This window comes from Labrus mixtus, chromosome 6 (genome assembly GCF_963584025.1).
Source record: "Labrus mixtus chromosome 6, fLabMix1.1, whole genome shotgun sequence".
In the NCBI taxonomy this organism is placed as follows: domain Eukaryota; kingdom Metazoa; phylum Chordata; class Actinopteri; order Labriformes; family Labridae; genus Labrus; species Labrus mixtus.
In genome coordinates, this window is record NC_083617.1 from 11,089,865 (window position 1) to 11,108,156 (window position 18,292).

An 18,292-nucleotide genomic window follows, 5' to 3' on the forward strand; every position below is an offset into this window, starting at 1 on the left:
GTAATTTCACAACAAACAGGTCATCACACCTTCATGTTAGTGCATTGACTGTGAGACATAAGAGTTCAGCCATGCTTTCAAACCATAAACCACTACTTTGTGGAAGGTTTTGATTGAGGGAATAGAAGCTTGTTTGAGAGTCTTTCATGAAATGAAAACCTTTGTACAGAAAGGTCTTTAAGGCAGATGTTCTTTGTGCTTAGGCCACTACAGTTTGTGATCTCTCGATCCTTACACTTACACTTATTGAAGTGTGGGGTGCAGAATAGAAGGCTGGGGATCAAAAATGTCATTTAGAGAGAGCCGTGAATGTCATTACTCAACTACGTAGCTATCCATGCAGTTGATGCTGAGTAATGTCTTATTTCACACTCATGCATGGAAAAGAAAGAAAAGCTTTCAACAGACAGCTTGAATGATTGTTGAAAATTTGAATTTGTACCAAAGTTGTTATATTACCAAAGCGGTCGACAAGCCTAACTAATCAGACAAGCTGACTGACATCGCCCCCTAGAAAGTCAGGTTGCTAGCATAGCTACAAATCCATATTCATTGGAACCCGTCTGCGCCCACAAATGCCTGCTAGGTGACCCAGCATGTGTGATAAGTTTCTGTTAATCCCCAAATCCTCCAAGCTGAAATCCCCATAGCGCTGAGACATAATACTCAAATCTGTGCAGGGCAAGATGGGAATTGGCTTTTCCACTGCAGCTCCCACAGGATGGGAGTGGGACACACAGGCAAATCTCGCTAAACCACCCTGAGAAGTCTCTTATTACCATTATTTCACTGTGAGCCGCTGACCTCTCAGTTTACTCTATCGGGCCAATAATGGGCTGGGCTGTTTGGAATGGATCTGGGGGGTCCCTCATCCAGGATTAACACCTTCTCGACTTCGGTGCTAATTGCTCCAGTGTGTCATTGCAGGGGAAGGTGAGCCATGAGGGAGTGGATATAGGGAGGGATTGTTGAAATGAGGCAATAAGGGACTTCTCAAATTCTCAGCTCTTTCCAAAGGCTTCGGGACTCTGTTTCTCTGTGTGTGTGCCTCTCATCGCCTCTTCTCTCTCTGCCTCTCAGCTTGGTTTCTCTCACTGTCGATAAGAAGCTCTGTGAAGTTTAGGTGTTCGTCATTGGAAGTCAAATTGTGAACAGTGAACACCTCTCTTTATTTTTGTTTCTGAATCTATCTGAGTTTGCTTTTGACAGTGCAGTACTCGCTCGTGACTGAATTCAGCAGACAGCAGACATGAAGCGGAAAAGAAAGATAATTTCGTTATTTTACGTCATCTCTAAATAAATCTACCAATAAAATGAAAACAAATTCGATTGGGGCTTTCCGTGGTTGTCATTGAACAATGCAACTCCAAGTGCCGGGAAGTTACAGCCTTGTCCAGTGTCCAGTTGAATTTGCTTTATTTTCCATCTCGTGCTTTAGAAAATAAACTAACACAGTGTATAAACCAGCCAGTTCATTATGCTTCCCAAGATGAAACACCGAGATGAAAAACAACAACATACGTTTACTCTGCAGAGGAAAAGCCTTTAAGTATGTTTCACTTGATGACTTATTTTGTCAGTTGAAAGAGTCTTTTCATTTAAAATGCTTCAAGCTTCAAACATCAGTTGATATATTCAGCAAAGTGGCAAACACTCCAGAGAGGCACAGCTGTTCTACTTCTTTAGACAATGGATATCCTCTGTTGGTTCAGGAACTTAAGATTGAAGATGAGCAATGTCAGCAGTCAAGCTTTTTAATGTGTATAAGAAAGTATTTTTGCAGAGCCTTTTAACAAGAGGAACTGTAAAATGCTCTCTTTGATGTACTGCAAGGATGAGTGCTTGTTTTGAAAGGAATCCCAGCCTTTATTTCAGCGCTATGTCAAGTCTCATTATGACAAACTGTAATATGGCTCTAAAGATAATGTAGATGTCTCTGTGTTTTTCTGAGTGTTACTGACTTTGAGCTAATTAAATAAATCTCAGCACACACTCACAGGTATCTCTGCCGAGTAGAGGCTGCAGAAGTAGTTTGGTGCCATTTTACTTACAAGAACGACTCTGTTAAGATCGTCACGAGCAGTACTCGGTTTCAAAGCAACCTCATTTGCCATTCTCTTTGTTAGGGTCTCTGTTTTTATCCAGGGGCCTCATGTAGGTGTAGCATCTGTTGCTGTATTTAGGTCAGTGGTGTTTTCGTACTGAATCAGTAATTGGGTGTGTACAGATATAAGTTTGTAGAGCTCCTTTGTTTCACTTCAGCCTGGAAGATGAAAACATTCAAGTATCTTTACTCGCAGATGTCTTATGTAAGAGAAAAATAACCTGAAGCATCTAGAGTGGAACTTAGAAAACACCAAAGACACAAAGATCTAATGCGGATCCGAGCTGTAAGCGCTTCTTTGTGTGATGAAAGCATTGTATTTGCCTCACAACTCAACCAGTTACACACATACAAGTACATTCATCAGCTATCTAATTCTGCATAATCCATGATGAAATAAATATTTGCTGTACAAATGATCTAAAATAATACAGATGAATGTGTTACATTAATGAACTAATCAATCAGTTCATGTGTGGAAAATGAAATGATTTAAATAATCAGCATTGACTGTCATCTTTTTGTTTGCTTCAGACACAGCCAAGCTAAGATAAGCTTTATAGATAATCTAATACACTTCTTGCTTGCAATGACTTCATACCAAAGTCAGATATAGAAGTGGTATTTTTATCTTCTGTTTTTACTTTAGCCAGTAGATGTATTGCTGATAAGTGTACGTATATGTCTGTAGAGCTTGTGTAAATGTAAAACCTTGTTATACATATATGCGTTAAATTGTTGGCACATTTTATAGTATTCGACAGTCAATACAATCAGTTGTAAAGCCTCAAATGTGTTACAAATCGGGCTGTCAAACCATTAAAATAGTTTGATCGTGGTTAATTGCTGGATTTCAATAGTTAATCTGGAGGAATCACATTTTTAATTGTATGTTTGAAATTCCATTGTTTTATACACACATAATGTTACGATGCTGGATGTTCATACTAAACCTCTGCAAAGTTTTTTAAAACGCAAGATACATAGTTGTTGGGGTAATCCCCGGACGTGGTTTCCTGCTGCTTTGAACATGCGTGACGAGAACTTGGCGAGACTTGGCCTGAACACTCGCCCGGCAGCTCTTTCAACGACAAGCTCACCCAAAAGCTCACTCAAGTTTCCCCGTTACTTCAAACTTTTTAATTTTAACGCTCATGTATGGGAGGAAGTGAAACGAGTCATTCAACGGCGCCCGTGGTGTCATTTATTTCCATCACTGCTGCTGCAGTAAGACGCTTGGGTGGCTTAACTACAACACACAGAAAGGGACATGATACCATGCAAATAATAAGATGAAACTATTTAATGCATTAATTGTACCTTTACTGCATCCCGATTAGTGGGGGAACACTGACAGTCATAGCTCAAACAGTTGCATTTTATGTATTCAAAGGTGTTCACGTTTCATGACACGTGTTTGTGAAAATGACACAAAGCAGAAACAAAGTAAAAACATTTCAAACCGATAATAACACCTATCTCTTGTTCTTGCAGTCGCTTGAGCTTGGCTCGATACACAGCCACTCCGTGATCAATAAGTATGATCAATACAGTAGGCACTCTCAGAAATGGTTCTGGGTTGGAGCCAGATTTCCGTCGAATCCAATTTTAACAGTTGAACTTACCCGGCTGTGTTTTGCTTACTTGTCAGCATTTTTGGCACAAGATCGTTTTCTTTAAAGACAGTTGTCCTTGTGTATAATCGTAGAACCTTCATCTTCCTCTCTTTAAGGGTGAGTCCTCCGGTGTTGGCTGAGAGTCTCCTTTAGAGGGCTTATACAAATGCATCTTTGGGGTTTGAGTCGAGACTTTGATTGCTGATTTTGCAGCTGCCATGCAGGTATTGAACATTAAATCTTATAATCTCCACTATTAAATACATATTCAGTGTTCATATCTGCTGATCAGCTGACATTTCTCCAAGGCCAATTGTGTTTCACACATTGTATATTCAGCCTGAGTTTTAAGCTGGTGTGGCAGCAGAGTGGGATTTTCACCAACTACGAAGGTGTATGAAGAGTGATAGGTTGGAAGAGGTCAAAAAAGCTCCAGCAACACTTCTAGAATGAAGATCAGCTTTATGAACAAATTAGACGTTTCACCCTGTGGCTGACCCTGATGAAGGCCACAGGGCGAAACGGGTCAGTCTAATTTGTTAATAAAGTTGATCTTCATACTACAAGTGTTGCTGGAGCTTTTTTTGGCCTCTTTTAAGCTGATGAGAACAGGCCTGTCTGGTTAAGAGCAGCTAAGACAAAAGGTAATTTGGGGAAATGCCAAAAGATTTAGTGGTCATTGCTTCTCAGATATCTCTTTCTTGTCATCTAACTTTTTTTCTTGTATTAAATTGGAAACCCTTTGGCTTTAGATCACTGGTAAGACAAAGCAGTCTTATGAAACCCTTTACGTAGGCTTCAGGGGATTGTGATACACTTTCTTACTGTTTCATTTTTAATGTATTAATCAAATGATTAATTGTGAAAAATGGGAGTCAGATCGATATGAAAATGAACAGCTTTAGTTCATGTTGTAATTGTATCCATGAACTTCATGAGTAGATTGAGTAATCCCAGAGGTGATGATAAGTAGGTTTTAAATGTTTTTTCCCCCCAATAATTTAAGGACCATTATTTGTATTATTTTAATAATTTATAGAGGCTTGAAAATTGAGTGTAAAAAGTAATTCTGACTTTGGAACACAGTCAACAAAATAATGTCATACACATAAGTCTATCAAGTATCTGTGGTGAGAAAATGTTGTCAGCTGCTGAAGTCAATTGTACACTTTTCAACTCTATTAGAGTTGTGTTTCAGCTCCCTTGCCGAAAGAGGCAGGGTGCAGTATTTTCATGAAATTCACAGTTTGCTCTATAGATCATTTGTATGCAAATGTAGCTTTCGGCTAATCAGATTGCAGGAGGTCTCTGAGGTCCCACTGTGACGTTCACTCTCTTGTACTGTCCTCCCAACACCTTGCCTAAAGATGATCCTGTCCTTCATCCTCCTGTTTTGACCTTCCTTACATTTGTTCATTCTTTTGTTCATCTCAGGGGAGGGGCTCCATATCGACACGCTGATAGAGCAGACCCAGCATTAGCTATGAATGAAACACTTACTGGTTCTACAGACAAAAGGGTACGCAGATAATGCTGAGCATGTGCATGTTTTTAAAAATGATTTATGCAGGTACTGACTTTGAATGTATACCATTCCTGTAAGATGTACAAGTAGATATGATAGTCATGCAGAAATGTCCCTGATTCAGCAGGTAACAAACTGAGGGCAGAAAATAAGCTATTTTCCCCCTCGTTTCAGCAGCCCGAGCATTTGGGGCCAATTGTGTTAATTTCTATTTGAGGTTGTGGTACCTATCTAAGTGAGTGAAGTTGACACCAGCAGCTTGTTGAATTCATGTTGTTCCACAAAGGCAGTACTACATCTTGGCAGCCTAGACGACTAAATGATCCTTGTTAGATTATCAAAATGGAGTTAGCTGAAAAAGAGCTCTGGTGTTTGTGACTATATATAGAGGTGGGGAGGGGAGGGTGGGGGCCTGTTTTTTGGCTCTTATTTTTTTGGAGATGTTTGACCCGTGGATGATTTTCCCTCGTGTCCAATATGGGGAAACAAATGTGGTTGGCTTTGCAATCACATTCCTCTCCAGAAAACATATGGGATTAACCCAATTTCGCTTTGAATTTCAAAAGGTTCTCAAAGAGGAAAAGACTCATGAGAACGGTCATGAATGCCATATGTCTGACATTTTGCCTTTTAGCCGTAACCTTCATTCAGCTTGTACTACTAACTCACAGATAGCCCGCATCTCTTTTGCAGTATACGTACACATTACTTCACACAGGAGTCAGTATGCTCCAAACAGAGTGCTCTTTGGACTATTTAGTAGTTTCTTAAATCCCTACATCGTGCATGCAACATTCTCACACAAACAATCTAACAAGTCTGCATGCTTCATGCTTCAAAAGAAGCAGAACAAACAGCATGATTTGTGTTTCTTTCCACAACACCATGAATGAACGCCGCTGAAGAAAGATAGTCCAACGCTGTGTAATTCATTGTTGTCTCGCCTGCCCCTCTATGATGGCAGGCTTTTTGCCAAGTGTGACGACTCAGGACAACTACAAATAATTTTGCCCTCAGCTGCGTTCTGATGAAATGTTGTTGAACAAGCTAATTTTTTTTACACGTCTACACCTGCTGTAGTTTCCTCTCTGCATTGTCTTTTGACCAACAAAACTCTGGCAGTATTCAAGAGTTCTAAATGAACTGAAATGGACACAAGTTAAAGCTTACAAGTCTTATATTAACAAGATGTCTGCTTGACTCTCCTTTTATAGCTCTTTTTTAATGGCACTCAGGCCACAGCCCGTGGTCTCAGTCATGCTGCTCCTTCTGTCTACCATGGTTTTCATGCACCACTAAAACCAACAAACGACCAGCAGCACATGTTCAAATACCCCGTTAATTACAGGAGGTCCATTTTATGCCCTTGTTAGCGTATTACCCACTGTGGGTAAATGGAGAGTCTGGTCCACACTGATGGCTCAGGGCAACCACCATCACAAACTGTTTGAAGTTATGATAGCAAAGGAGTCATCGCTGAATTTCATGTTCCAGAAAAAGAAGAATCTGACTTTGAACAGGCAGACCTCGACAAAATGAAGACATCTCCATCTGTGTGGAGAAAGAAGAAAAAGAAATCAAAGCAAAAAATCTGTCTGACAGACTCTTTCATTGCTGCTCCTGGTGCTGTTGAACCCTTGCTGTACCCTGCATGACGCCAAAAATGATCATGCAAACAGATGCTTTATGTGCGTATCTCAAGGGATTAGGGGAACAGGCCTAGACCTTAGACGTACAGTAAACAAAGAGGCAGCATGCGCTCATAGTCTTCCTTTGGTTATAGCAGGAGTGTGAAACCTCAAACAACCTCTTCCCTCCCCTCCCACACTCCCTCTCATCTCCACAGCTCCTCTCTGGGTTTGTAACATTTATTGAGCTTCACAGGAAGCCTGCTGGGCCCGCTACAATACAGACATGCTCAGTGAGGCTGTGGGAGCATTAGGGACAGCCTCAGAAAAGGGAGGAGAGCTAAAAGAGCACAGGGAATTGTGACTGTGATTCCAACATTCTGCTTGAAGCAACTGATCCAGTTAGTTATATTTCATCCTATGCTGTATATACAGTACATCCCACACTGTTTGCCTCCCAAATGAGCAGTCTTTAAATAGCCTATTAGCATAATTGGCTCAAAACTTTGCTAATTTCACTTCAGTAACGGTTTAAAAGAGGAGTCAAATGATGTGTAAGTGACAGAGAAACTCTAAAGGAAGAGAGAACAGAGAAGTGTTGGATTGAAGTGCCAGTTTCTGAACTACTACATGAGGTGAAAGAGTAAAAGAAATAAGAAGTCGGAAAAGGAAAATTTCACACTGCCAGTTTTTCTTGTTTTGATGTATCTTGAAGAATGAGTTTCTCATAACTGTGGGAGATCATCTATTATTGATGCTCTGTCTGTGGCTGTGGTCATATTGCAGAGGCCCTCTTGGGGACAGCACGTCTCCTCAACAAGGAACAAGAGATAGCTTTTACCCTCTCAGCATTGCAATCCACATTCTTAACTAGTCCCGCGCACCGTGTCTGAGGCTTCCCCGCCTTTTTTGGAGGTATTTTTTTTGTGTCCCAAACATATTTGGTGTGCTTAAATTATTAATGACAGTACTGAACCGATGAGTGAGATATCCCTGTCCCTCTTATCGGCATGTCAAAGTCACAAAATAATCTGAATAAACATGGTTTGATGTTTTTGATGGGATGTTCCATTGCACCATTAAAGCCTTTTACCTGTTGTGTGTTTTTTCACAGGAAGTATACCTGGCAAGCCTAAAAAGCAAGAGGACGCAACAAAACCAGAACGCTATGGGACCACCGTACCTCTGCTGCTGAAGGGCAAGGAGCGAAGACCTGTCTGCCAGCTCGAGTCAGGGGTAAATACTGAAAAGGCTTTTCAGCCGCTCTCATTCAATGCAAAGAAGCTGCTTTCCAAGTGTGTTTCCAAGAGCTCAGCCAAGTACAGATGTCTGGGTTTTTTTTGTTTGGCATAAACAGGGTATATGATTCTCTCCCTTGTTGCTTGTTTCCCCGCTTGCTTGATTTTCGTCAGTAGAGAGTCCGCTCTAGCTGTGTTTATCCTCTATTGGTTCCCCCGTTTCTTTCTTCCCGTCTCCGTCTCCCTCTTTTAAAGGTGTGCTCCTCTGTTTGCAGAATATTAGTTTGCCCTGTAGGTGAAATTGTGTGAAACTACCGAAAAATTGTTCTCAAGAGATTTACAAGTCTGCATCATGCAAACCTGCAAACTGTAAAAAAGATACAAGAGCATGCAGCAGTCTTCTAACACCTAATGTCATTTTTCTCTAAGACATTAAGATACACGTTAAGTGATGCATATATTCATATCTATAGTCATACCAGCCCTCTCGGACTCTCCAGGCTTGTGGTTTCAGGTAGAGAAAAAATTAGGGTATCTCATATACTTCATGCAAAGTGGCTCCTCTCCCACAACACATATAAGATCACTTTTTTCACAGGAGGAAAGCATAGCTCTCAGTGTTGCATTGGGTCTCACTTGATCCTTGACCCTTTCTGATCAACCCCCACGGTTCAGACCGCATGTGTGCGGTCTCAGTCAACAAAGAGAATAACACAGAAATCATGACTGCAACTTTACTGACACTATGGCTTATTTTGATACGGGACTCTGGCTTCTGCACAAATTTCGAGGAAACACTCAACCTCTGCATCACGCCATTGTGTGAAATGATTATCAAGAGGAACGGTTGCATCGATTATATGGAATATACACGTTGTGTTCCTGGGCTGGAGAGCTTGTGCACGTGCAACCGTAACATGCTGAACCACACCTCATCCAACCGTGCCTAAGCATGGTGCGTAGGATTCACAATAGTCTGGACTTTGGGGTCAAACGTGCTTGGACAGGGTACGGAATGCTTAGTGTGAGTTCACCCTAACCCCTAATTTCCATATAGTCCGTGCGCGCTGCGTTCCGAGCCGATCGCTCCCTCTCTAGTCAATGCTCCTGTTTCCACAGCACGCGCCACGGTCTGTCTACGGAACTTGCCAGCCGCCCCCCCCTTTTGAAGCTACATCAGATATGCTAAGCCACCAGCTCCTGCTGACATGAGGCTTTATTATTGAGGAAATACATTGATCGCACAATAGGCTATCCACAGCCTGACCCCTCCCAAATTAAACTGACCGCCAGGGCAGCTGCTGATTGTCTTACTGCAGGAAGACTTAAACCTTCCCGGGTAACAGATTTATATAGCTGCTCCTTGTGCCAATAGAAGGTTATCAAGCAGTCGTAAAGTATTGCAGAGTCATTACTTAGAGTGACAACCAGTCTCTCAACACACAGATATACTCACAAACAAAGATAGACACGCTTACTCTCTTAGACAAAGCTGCGTCATTCAGCAGACGAGAGACAGGTCACTGAAGAGGAAACATTGCATCTGAAAAAAATCTACTGATGTGAAATAATTCTTAGTCTGTCCCTGTGACAGATTCCATTTTTTCTATGTTCATGGTGTAAAGATGGTCTAATAACAGCTTTAGCCTTGGGCATGAATACACTTCACCTGGATACGGCATTTCTTCCCTCTGATATCTATTTTCTGAAAGTCGTCAAGTCATCCTAGAACTTTTTTTTCGGGAAGATTGATATTTTGAGATTTGATTTAGGATCGAATCATCCCAGGTTGTCTCAGCCATAAATCAGTGGCACGGAAATAGTCACATCACACTTTCATCACAGTTTTACCTTTACTGGGATTATATTTTTTTCCAGAAAAGGGAGGGATTCCAGAAAAGGCAGACTCTGCTCCTTACAATTAAAACTCTTTCATAGAAAGATTAAATACATCAGAGAAACATTGTACAAAGTATCAAAAATGGGTTTTATTTGATGGAAATTATAATGATTGTAACTTTGAAAAGACAGTCATGGGTGGAAAACTCAAGGTGGTGAAGTTTTGAAACAAGTTCAGTTTACTAACTTTGGTGTCATGCAGACTTGAGAAGTGTAGGATGTAGAAGCTGCCTTCCTGTTCCCCTGACACTATTGTGCTGTGCCACATCCTGCCTTGCACAGAGACTGTGTGTCAAAGTGAGGTGAAGCTTCAAGCAAAGGCTGATCCACTGGCAGGATGGGTGAGATCCGGGCACCACCTCAACTCTCCCATCATCTTTTTGTCTTTCAGAGTTATCCTGCGTCACTCCAGCTTCTGGTACGTGTGGAAGGTGAACAGCTGATCCTGTTGCTGGAGAAAAACGAGTGAGTTTTCCTCTGATTCATTAAAATCCTCTTGCCATTCACATTGCAAGCACCAGAACAGAGGAAACTTTTATGTTTTTTTATGTGAATCACACACACACAGCCAAGAAGTAGAGCCAAGCTACCAGCTATGGATAACTGGACTTTATAAATGCAAGTGGAGGAGAAGTTGTTTGGGCTAATATATAGAGTATTCAAGTAGGGAGAAAATAATAAATCCCCTAGTGATTGTTCAGCCTCTCTGAAGGGCCAAGAGATGAAAGCTGATAAAGGATAAGGCAGAAGAGAGCTCGGAGGACATTCTTTTCCTCCCTTACTTTGCTTTCTCTCTCCTCGCATCCCTCCTCTCCCCTCCAGACTGCAGAAAATAACACAGTGAACTGTGAAACAAGGGGTGGGGATCATTTGGAGTTCATAAATATTTAGATACACACACACACACTCGCGCACAAACTTTTACATGCAGAGAGGAAGGATTGCAGCGAGGCTGGCTATATGTCTGGGGGATTTTGAACCTCACAAAAAGATGGCATTGCTGTCTCGGGTCTAGTTTCGACCAATATTCCTTATTCAAACAAGAATGTAGACATAATATTTTATCCTGCTGCTGTGGGATACAGATATTGACATTCGAATGATGGACTTGTTCCGTGACTGGTTGGACCTCCATCACTTGTAACTCAAGAACAAACACAATTCAGACTGCAGAGATTTTTAGACCACTATGCTTATTTAATCTGCAGAATCAGTGTGGAAGTTTGCAAATGAAAAACAGCTTCTCTTTTGGAAGTTTAGAAGAAAGATTTATAGTTCCTCATTCTTGTACAATTGACATTTAACAGCCATCAACTCTAAAATATTGAACATCTTAAACTCCTTTTTAAAGATGTACAGAGTCTAGGAAGATGAAATCTTTATCCTGTAATCGAATAGCTTATAAAACACATCTCCCCCTATCATATTTCCTCGCACCAGAAACTCAAGATACCGTGCCAACCCACACTACTACAGTTAAAACGACTTACCAAAAAGAATATCCTTAAAGAACAAGGCCCTGTCCAGAATTGACACACACCCTAGAAAAACACTGTCCCCACTGATCCTTTTGTTCCCCGTTCACCATGTAACCTACAGTGACCTCAGCATCAGCTGTGAGTCATCCGTCACCAGCCTGAAGCCCGGGAGCACGCTGCCATTCCCATCCGGCCTGTCCCCTGTCAGGCCAGATGTGTCCTCTGTCGCTTCACTAGTTCAGCCAACCCAGAACAGGTGGTCTCTGACCTCAGCAGGGGGTCTGTTGCTGCTGTTACCGTTCAGTCTGGGGCCCAAAGGAATGTGAGGGCGCATGAAAGTACGATGTCAGATATGTGAGAAAGCATTTAAGTTTTTCTTTATAAGTTACATTCATTATTTGCATCTGGCAACACTTGAGTCTCGCTCAAGAACAAGACATTTCCTTTCTTTAACACAAATTGGGCACTTCACTTGCAGTACAATTGGCTGAGCCAGTCCAATGTATTGGAGATATGCTTTTAAAAAATAGCAAAATATGAGTGAATAAATGGCAGTTTTTACAATAAGAGCATTTTGGAAAACACAAATTTATTTTATTTCCCAGAAGCATCCCTCCTTAATTGACTCACTGATGCACGCTGTCACACTGGATATATTCATATTACTAATAGCAGTGTCTTATTGTTTTGGGGCATGTTTATTGTTGAAAGGCTCTATGGAACAGTTTGTGTTTAAAGGGCTCAATGGGTAGTACAGCAGTCAGGTCTCACTTGTGGGATGTCACTACAGCTTAACAAAAGCTTATTTCATCAACTTAGTTCGTTCAGTACTATGTTTTCAATTCATACCCTAAAATGTGTGTGTGTATGAGAGTTGAAGTTTTTGAACTTTAATGCACCTTAAGGAGAAAAACTCTAAATGCAGAGAGGTAGGTAGGTAGGTGCTGCTGCTTTTTGCTGAGTTATGGCAGGTTTTTTTTTTTTGTCGAGGCTCATCCATTTTTGCTGGAATCTGCTGAGGCCGTGCAGTTTGCTCATTTGGCACCGCTGTAGAGCACACCTGTTCCAAGGCCAGTGTGAAATCATCTCAGTCCTCACCAATATAAACACGCTACCAGATCCAATTAATAAACTGCTGTTTGTAAGCTGCTTGGCCCAATCCCAGGAAAACTTGGCGACAGCAAGGCAAGTACAGATCTACTGAGGGGAGAAATCCGTGGGGACCCTGTCTGTGTGTGTGTGTATGTGTGTGTGTGGGTGGGCGGGCAGAGTTTCCATCTAGATTGAATGAGGTTCCAGAGTTTGTTTAAAAGAGTCAGTCTTTTATTCTTTAGACACCCTGTTGGTCTTTACTCTGACTGGATTTGATCTCCCTAGCTGGTACGAGCCACTTTTTTTTCGTTTTGTCAGCCACTGGGATCACACAGTTGGAATAGTGAGACTGCATTTGTACTTGATTCCACTTGTACAAGCCTTATTCCCTATTAAAACTTCTGTTTCCCCAAATGGATACAAAGGAGATTATATTTTACCATGCTGCTGTCATGTTTTTATTTTTCATCAGTAGAGCAATTGGATGTCATGTCTTGTACAATATTTATGCTCCATATGTTGTACAGTGCAAATAGAGTTGGACAGACATGCAGACTTTTGCCCGCAGCGGCTGCTTTGATGCACAGAATGGATCAATGGCACAGTTACTAACCTAAAAAAGATTGATGGTAGTTATATGCCACATTTGATATTAGTTTTACGGCCAAATTCCACCAGATTGGTGTTCGGTCCATCACCGCACTGTTACGGCAGCGGAGCTGATAAGTTTTCATTTTATACAATGTGTGTGCTTCCACTGGCTCTGCTGCGCTGCGTCTCAGCTCCGGAGCAAAGTGCATCAATTTACCACAGAAAAGACCCAGCAGGATGAGAAGTCAGACATCAAAACAACATTAAAACATCCGGTTTATTTTCAGAATGAAACACTCAGTTTTGACAGTACAGAACTATGACCGTATGTGTGTTTGTTGATGTGTATTTATTGGTTTTATACAGTTTTATACCACATACATCCTGTTGTCTCGTGCTGAATCTGTAAAATTACCGTGGGGAATTCCTTTGTCTCGGCACTCCGGCAGTGCTCCCTGTTTTAAGTTGTCCATCAGAAAGTCAAATGTTAAATCAAATGTCTTATCAAAAATTCTCGTTCTGAGCAGACATATAATGCCGCTTTAAGTTACTTAACATTTTTAAGTAATCTGTGAAATGAACACTTTATACACTTAAATTATATTGATAGTGCACACTGAACCCTGAGAAAATAAACACATGAACAGAAACATTATTATTAGATTATTATGCTTTTATTTATTCTAACAGCTATAAGGTGTACAAGATCTTTGTCACTGTGAGTCAATTCAATTCCTTGTTAGGTTTTCAGTCTTTTTGTTAAATGTCTTTTTTTTTTTTTTTTGCTTCACGAAACACAATGAGCTGGACGTGTTCAAGGTCTTAACTGGCTCTCCGCACAAGACCATGTTTTTCCCAGGCAGAACATTTCCTTTCATTCTTCTGCGGCAGGAAGAAAAGAGGAAAGAGCCCATTTTGAACACATGGTCACATCCAAACAACCATTATGTATCTGACCAAAAATCCCCATAGCAACATCCACTGTGTGTTTTCTATGGGAAAGAAGATGCACTCCATGTCAAAAAACCCGCTGACAATGTCAAGATCTCTCAAGATGCATCGCACAGAGGAGGTATAATGTAACCGAGTCTGTTCAGTGAAGAGGAACAAAAGCCAGATGAAGATATTCCAGGTTTTGGTTGCACTTTAATTGGATCTGTCAAGAGTATGTGACAATTTGAACTGTGTGGGACTCCATCTTTCTGCAGCTCTATTTACATGGAAACAAAATGGCAGTTAGCTGTTTAAATCTCGACTCTGCAGCTTTTCATACCGTCTGCATGACTCGTAAAATTAAGTTCTGAAATTAACGCATTCAGTTTTTAAATCCTGATTAATCGCATGCCTTTTTTGTCTCTTTAGGCGCACCGTGGATAAGCCTCCACGGTTACTACCTGTAGTCACGGTGATGGATAAGACCACACTGCTGCATCTTTGAATGTCTCATTTCACTGTAATAAACTTCTAGCTCGGTTGACCAGTGAATATCCACCCTTTGACAGCCAACACTTCACTTTCATCTTTACTTTTAGTTGTTTCCATTTAGTTTTAGATCCATAACGAGTTCCTCTTTCCGTGGTTAAGTTAATGTCGCAACCTTCAATCTATCAGAAGGTCCTTACTTCAAAATAAAAGCAGGGTTGAACTCAAAGAGCATGTATAGTTCTCTCAGATTAAGAAAGTACAAAAATTCAAAATAAGAGCCTAACAATTTTTTTTTTTTTAAATGCGTAAAAATGGAATTTCAAACATGGAATTAAAAATGCGATTAACTATTGAAATATGATTTAATTTTTTTTGATTGCTTGACCGCTCTAATTGTGAGTAATAATGGGTTTCCGTGCTGTCTATATAAACCTGTGATGACCTAATGACCGGCTCGGGACATAGATGGATTCTTGATGCTGAGTAGCAAACTTCATGAGCAATGCTTCCTCCTCTTGCGCTAACTCTTCCATCAGTCCCACTTCCTCTGTTCCCGCATGTCTGTGGACAAGTTGTTTACATGCTCTTCCTGTCACGTCACGCTGCCTTCTCTGTCTATATCCAGCTTTTTCTACCTCACTATCTGTCACTGTCTCTTCTTCACCCTTCCTCCCACGCTCACCTCATGCATGCTCGTGTTTTTCGCTGAACAGCTCTTCTGTCACCATGCAACCTGAGACCCTGTCAAAGCCACCGGTGGGAAATATTGGACCTGGGGCTGCTGTTTGGTGCCAACACATGTGTACTGACTCTTTGGTGCCAAGTCTCTGTGTGACTTCACTTTGGATGCCAAGGCATTTTGTTCTGCCCGTCACAATTAATTCACTCATTATTGCAAGGTTAAAGACCAATCACCTTCAAGCAATTAGCCTCGTTGTGTTTGCCAGGTATTCTCTGACTTCTTGTTGCTTGACTGTATAGAAGAGAAAACTGATGTTCTGTCGACTCTGTAAAAGAAAAATAAGGCTATTAATTTAGCGACATGCTTGTTTCGATTCAACCTCTAACTTCCTGCAGTCTCTGCTGCTTGGCTGGTGACTACTCAGAGATGGCAAATACTCTCACACTTAACCTGTTTCATTTAGAGTAGCTGAGGGAGTCCCTGCGAAAAAAAGAAAACGCAAGATTATACCACACGCAGCATTTTTGCTGCACAGCAATGCAATATTGGTCGACAGTCAACTAGACTGGTGGGAAATATATTTGCACACATATGCAGACCAGTCTTAGTAGATTGGTGTGTGGAGTTTGGTGTCTGATATCCCTTTGAAGTCTTTAATCCGTCACTCAAATTGTCCTACCTGGATCATGTTTCATGACCGTATCCCAAATATCAGTCCCCACCAACATTGTAAAGAGTTTCATGCCTGATATTTGGAGGGACTGTAATTTCTGTACCTGCAGTCGGCTCAGTAGTGACTGCTTGGTAGTCATGTCGTCTCCAACTCCCTTTCATCAGTGTGAATATGTGCTGAGAAAACTATCCCAAAGCAAACATCTAGCCTGGCTATATGAACACAAGTCTTTAGTATAAGCTTTCTACACATCCTCTCTGTTTAACTATTGATTTTTTTTCCCCCATTGACATTGTAGTTGTAGTTTTTGTTAATCTGAGAGAACACGGTAATCACATTTTTCCTCCTGCCATCTTTAATTAGCTGGCTAAAGAGTTTGTGGATAATGCAAAGCGCCCTTGGGGAAAGTTCCCTGGCCTTGAAGGACAATAAGGGGGGGGGGGGAGTCTGAGGTGTTTCAGGAGAAAAAGATTAGAGTGGTAGATTTTTGACTGGTGGGATCAGAGCCAAGCATCAGAGCCAAGCTTGCTCAAAGTCTCTGATGGTCTCCTTTTTTTTTTCTCTATAAGTCTCTCCCTACCTTAGGTTCACTTTCTCTCTTTGCCTTCTCATTCCCTTTAAGTGTGATTGATTTTTCCAAACTCAGAGATCTCTGGGGAAGATCCCCTTTAAGCCTTATTTTTTTAAGTTATAGTTAAGTTGATTTTAACAAAACGAAATTGGTTTGACTGACATAATTTACATATTTATGCAATTATGAAACTTGAACTTACCATTTTTTATTAAGTGTGTTAACAAGAAGATTGATTCCTTGAACTGGATTGCAGAATGTTGAGGAATCATTTCGCTGAGACTGTGTGTTCTCCAGTTGTTGCCCTAATTTTGCTTTCATTGAAACATTTAGAAAACATTAATCCACTGAAGCAGTATGTCAGCATATGGCATCATTATTTGTTCACAGCTGCAGACCTACTTTAAGAGAACTGCAGCTATAAGTTTAAACAGTAAGTTATGTTTTCTGGTCTTTCCTTTCCCTCGCTTTTAATATGTTAATTTCTCAGTCATGCGAGGAAACATCACGTAGAGCATCACCCAATTTTAACAGCTTTTAATACTGTACAGAAGGAGGGGGTCACTTGTCAATGGTGCTCACTAGCTTAACAATTAGAATCCTGTGAGGGTAAGCGATTTTCTGTTTCATTTCTGAGCACTTTAAAAGAGTAAGAGCCGATGAATCAGTGCACAGAGGTGATGCCTTTGCAGCCTTAAAGAGGGTCCACCTCTTTATGTTTTGAATTACACTGATATAATCAACATAATGGCAGTGGTGTGAACCAACGCTTAGCTTCAGGTGGGTAGAGAATACATATTCTGCTTTGAAGTTTTTGATAAGGTGGCGACTGGAGAGTGGCCATAGATGTTGATGATGCATAATATCTGTATTTATCCAGGGCATCATTTATCTGCATTATCAGGAAACACTCCTTCGAAATACTCGAGCATGGGACATGAATGATTACATTACCTCCCTTTGCATAGACTGATCTCTCAAGATAATAAAATGCATGTGTGTAGCTGTTTGTTATAATGCGATTTCACGCATTCGTCTGTGACAGGGCACAGCCATTAGTGTACAGTTTGTCATTGAGTTACAGTGCCAAGGCCAGGGCATGGACTGCAGCAGAGTGTATCTTAATAACGTTTCGTACACAACCTCTCCGAACCCGTAGCCATGAAAAGCTTTAATGAGAAATACTTTTTCAAAGAAGAAATTGCTTTGTGTGTGATTTCCGTCCCCCTCTATAACTCAGCACCGCACACAGAAACGCTCTTTTGCAGTGGACCCAAGAGAAATAAGAAGTCCTCTGCCTGACACAGCACAGCTCAGCAGCTATTTCACACGCCTGCTGGTGTTCATCTGATTTGGTTAATGCCAGCAATATTTTCCACAGCTCTTATCAGCCTGTACAGGTGATATTAAATACAGATTATGGGGATTATTGAGATTGCTGCTGCCTTGGAGCTTAAGCAACTGGTCCACAGCTTTTTAAAGAGCATTATTGAATGAATGTTCGATGTTTGCCTCTATTATGAATATGTCATCTTAACATAATCAAAAATCACAACACTGTGCCTTCATAACACACTCATTTCAGCCCCCTTATATAGATCCAATGTAGGTTTCAGCTAAATATGACAAACAGCTCAAACGAGTGAACAGAAGGTGTCCATTCATCTGCTCAAAATGTCAGGATTGTTTAAATATCGCACGCAGGCTTGCACACACAATGCATACATATACACATGAGGTAGCTATATATATATACATGCACATGAGTGG

General features: G+C 41.0%; 1 protein-coding gene across 1 annotated transcript in view; it reads left to right on the plus strand.

Annotated features, from left to right (window-relative positions):
* The window catches only part of adam12b (ADAM metallopeptidase domain 12b), a 76,118-nt gene that overhangs the window by 5,284 nt on the left and 52,542 nt on the right, over positions 1-18,292 (plus strand). Inside the window, exons 2-3 of the mRNA XM_061039955.1 lie at positions 7,988-8,109; positions 10,402-10,475. Coding sequence (XP_060895938.1) covers positions 7,988-8,109; positions 10,402-10,475 — 196 coding nt within the window. The remainder of the gene's footprint in view (positions 1-7,987; positions 8,110-10,401; positions 10,476-18,292) is intronic.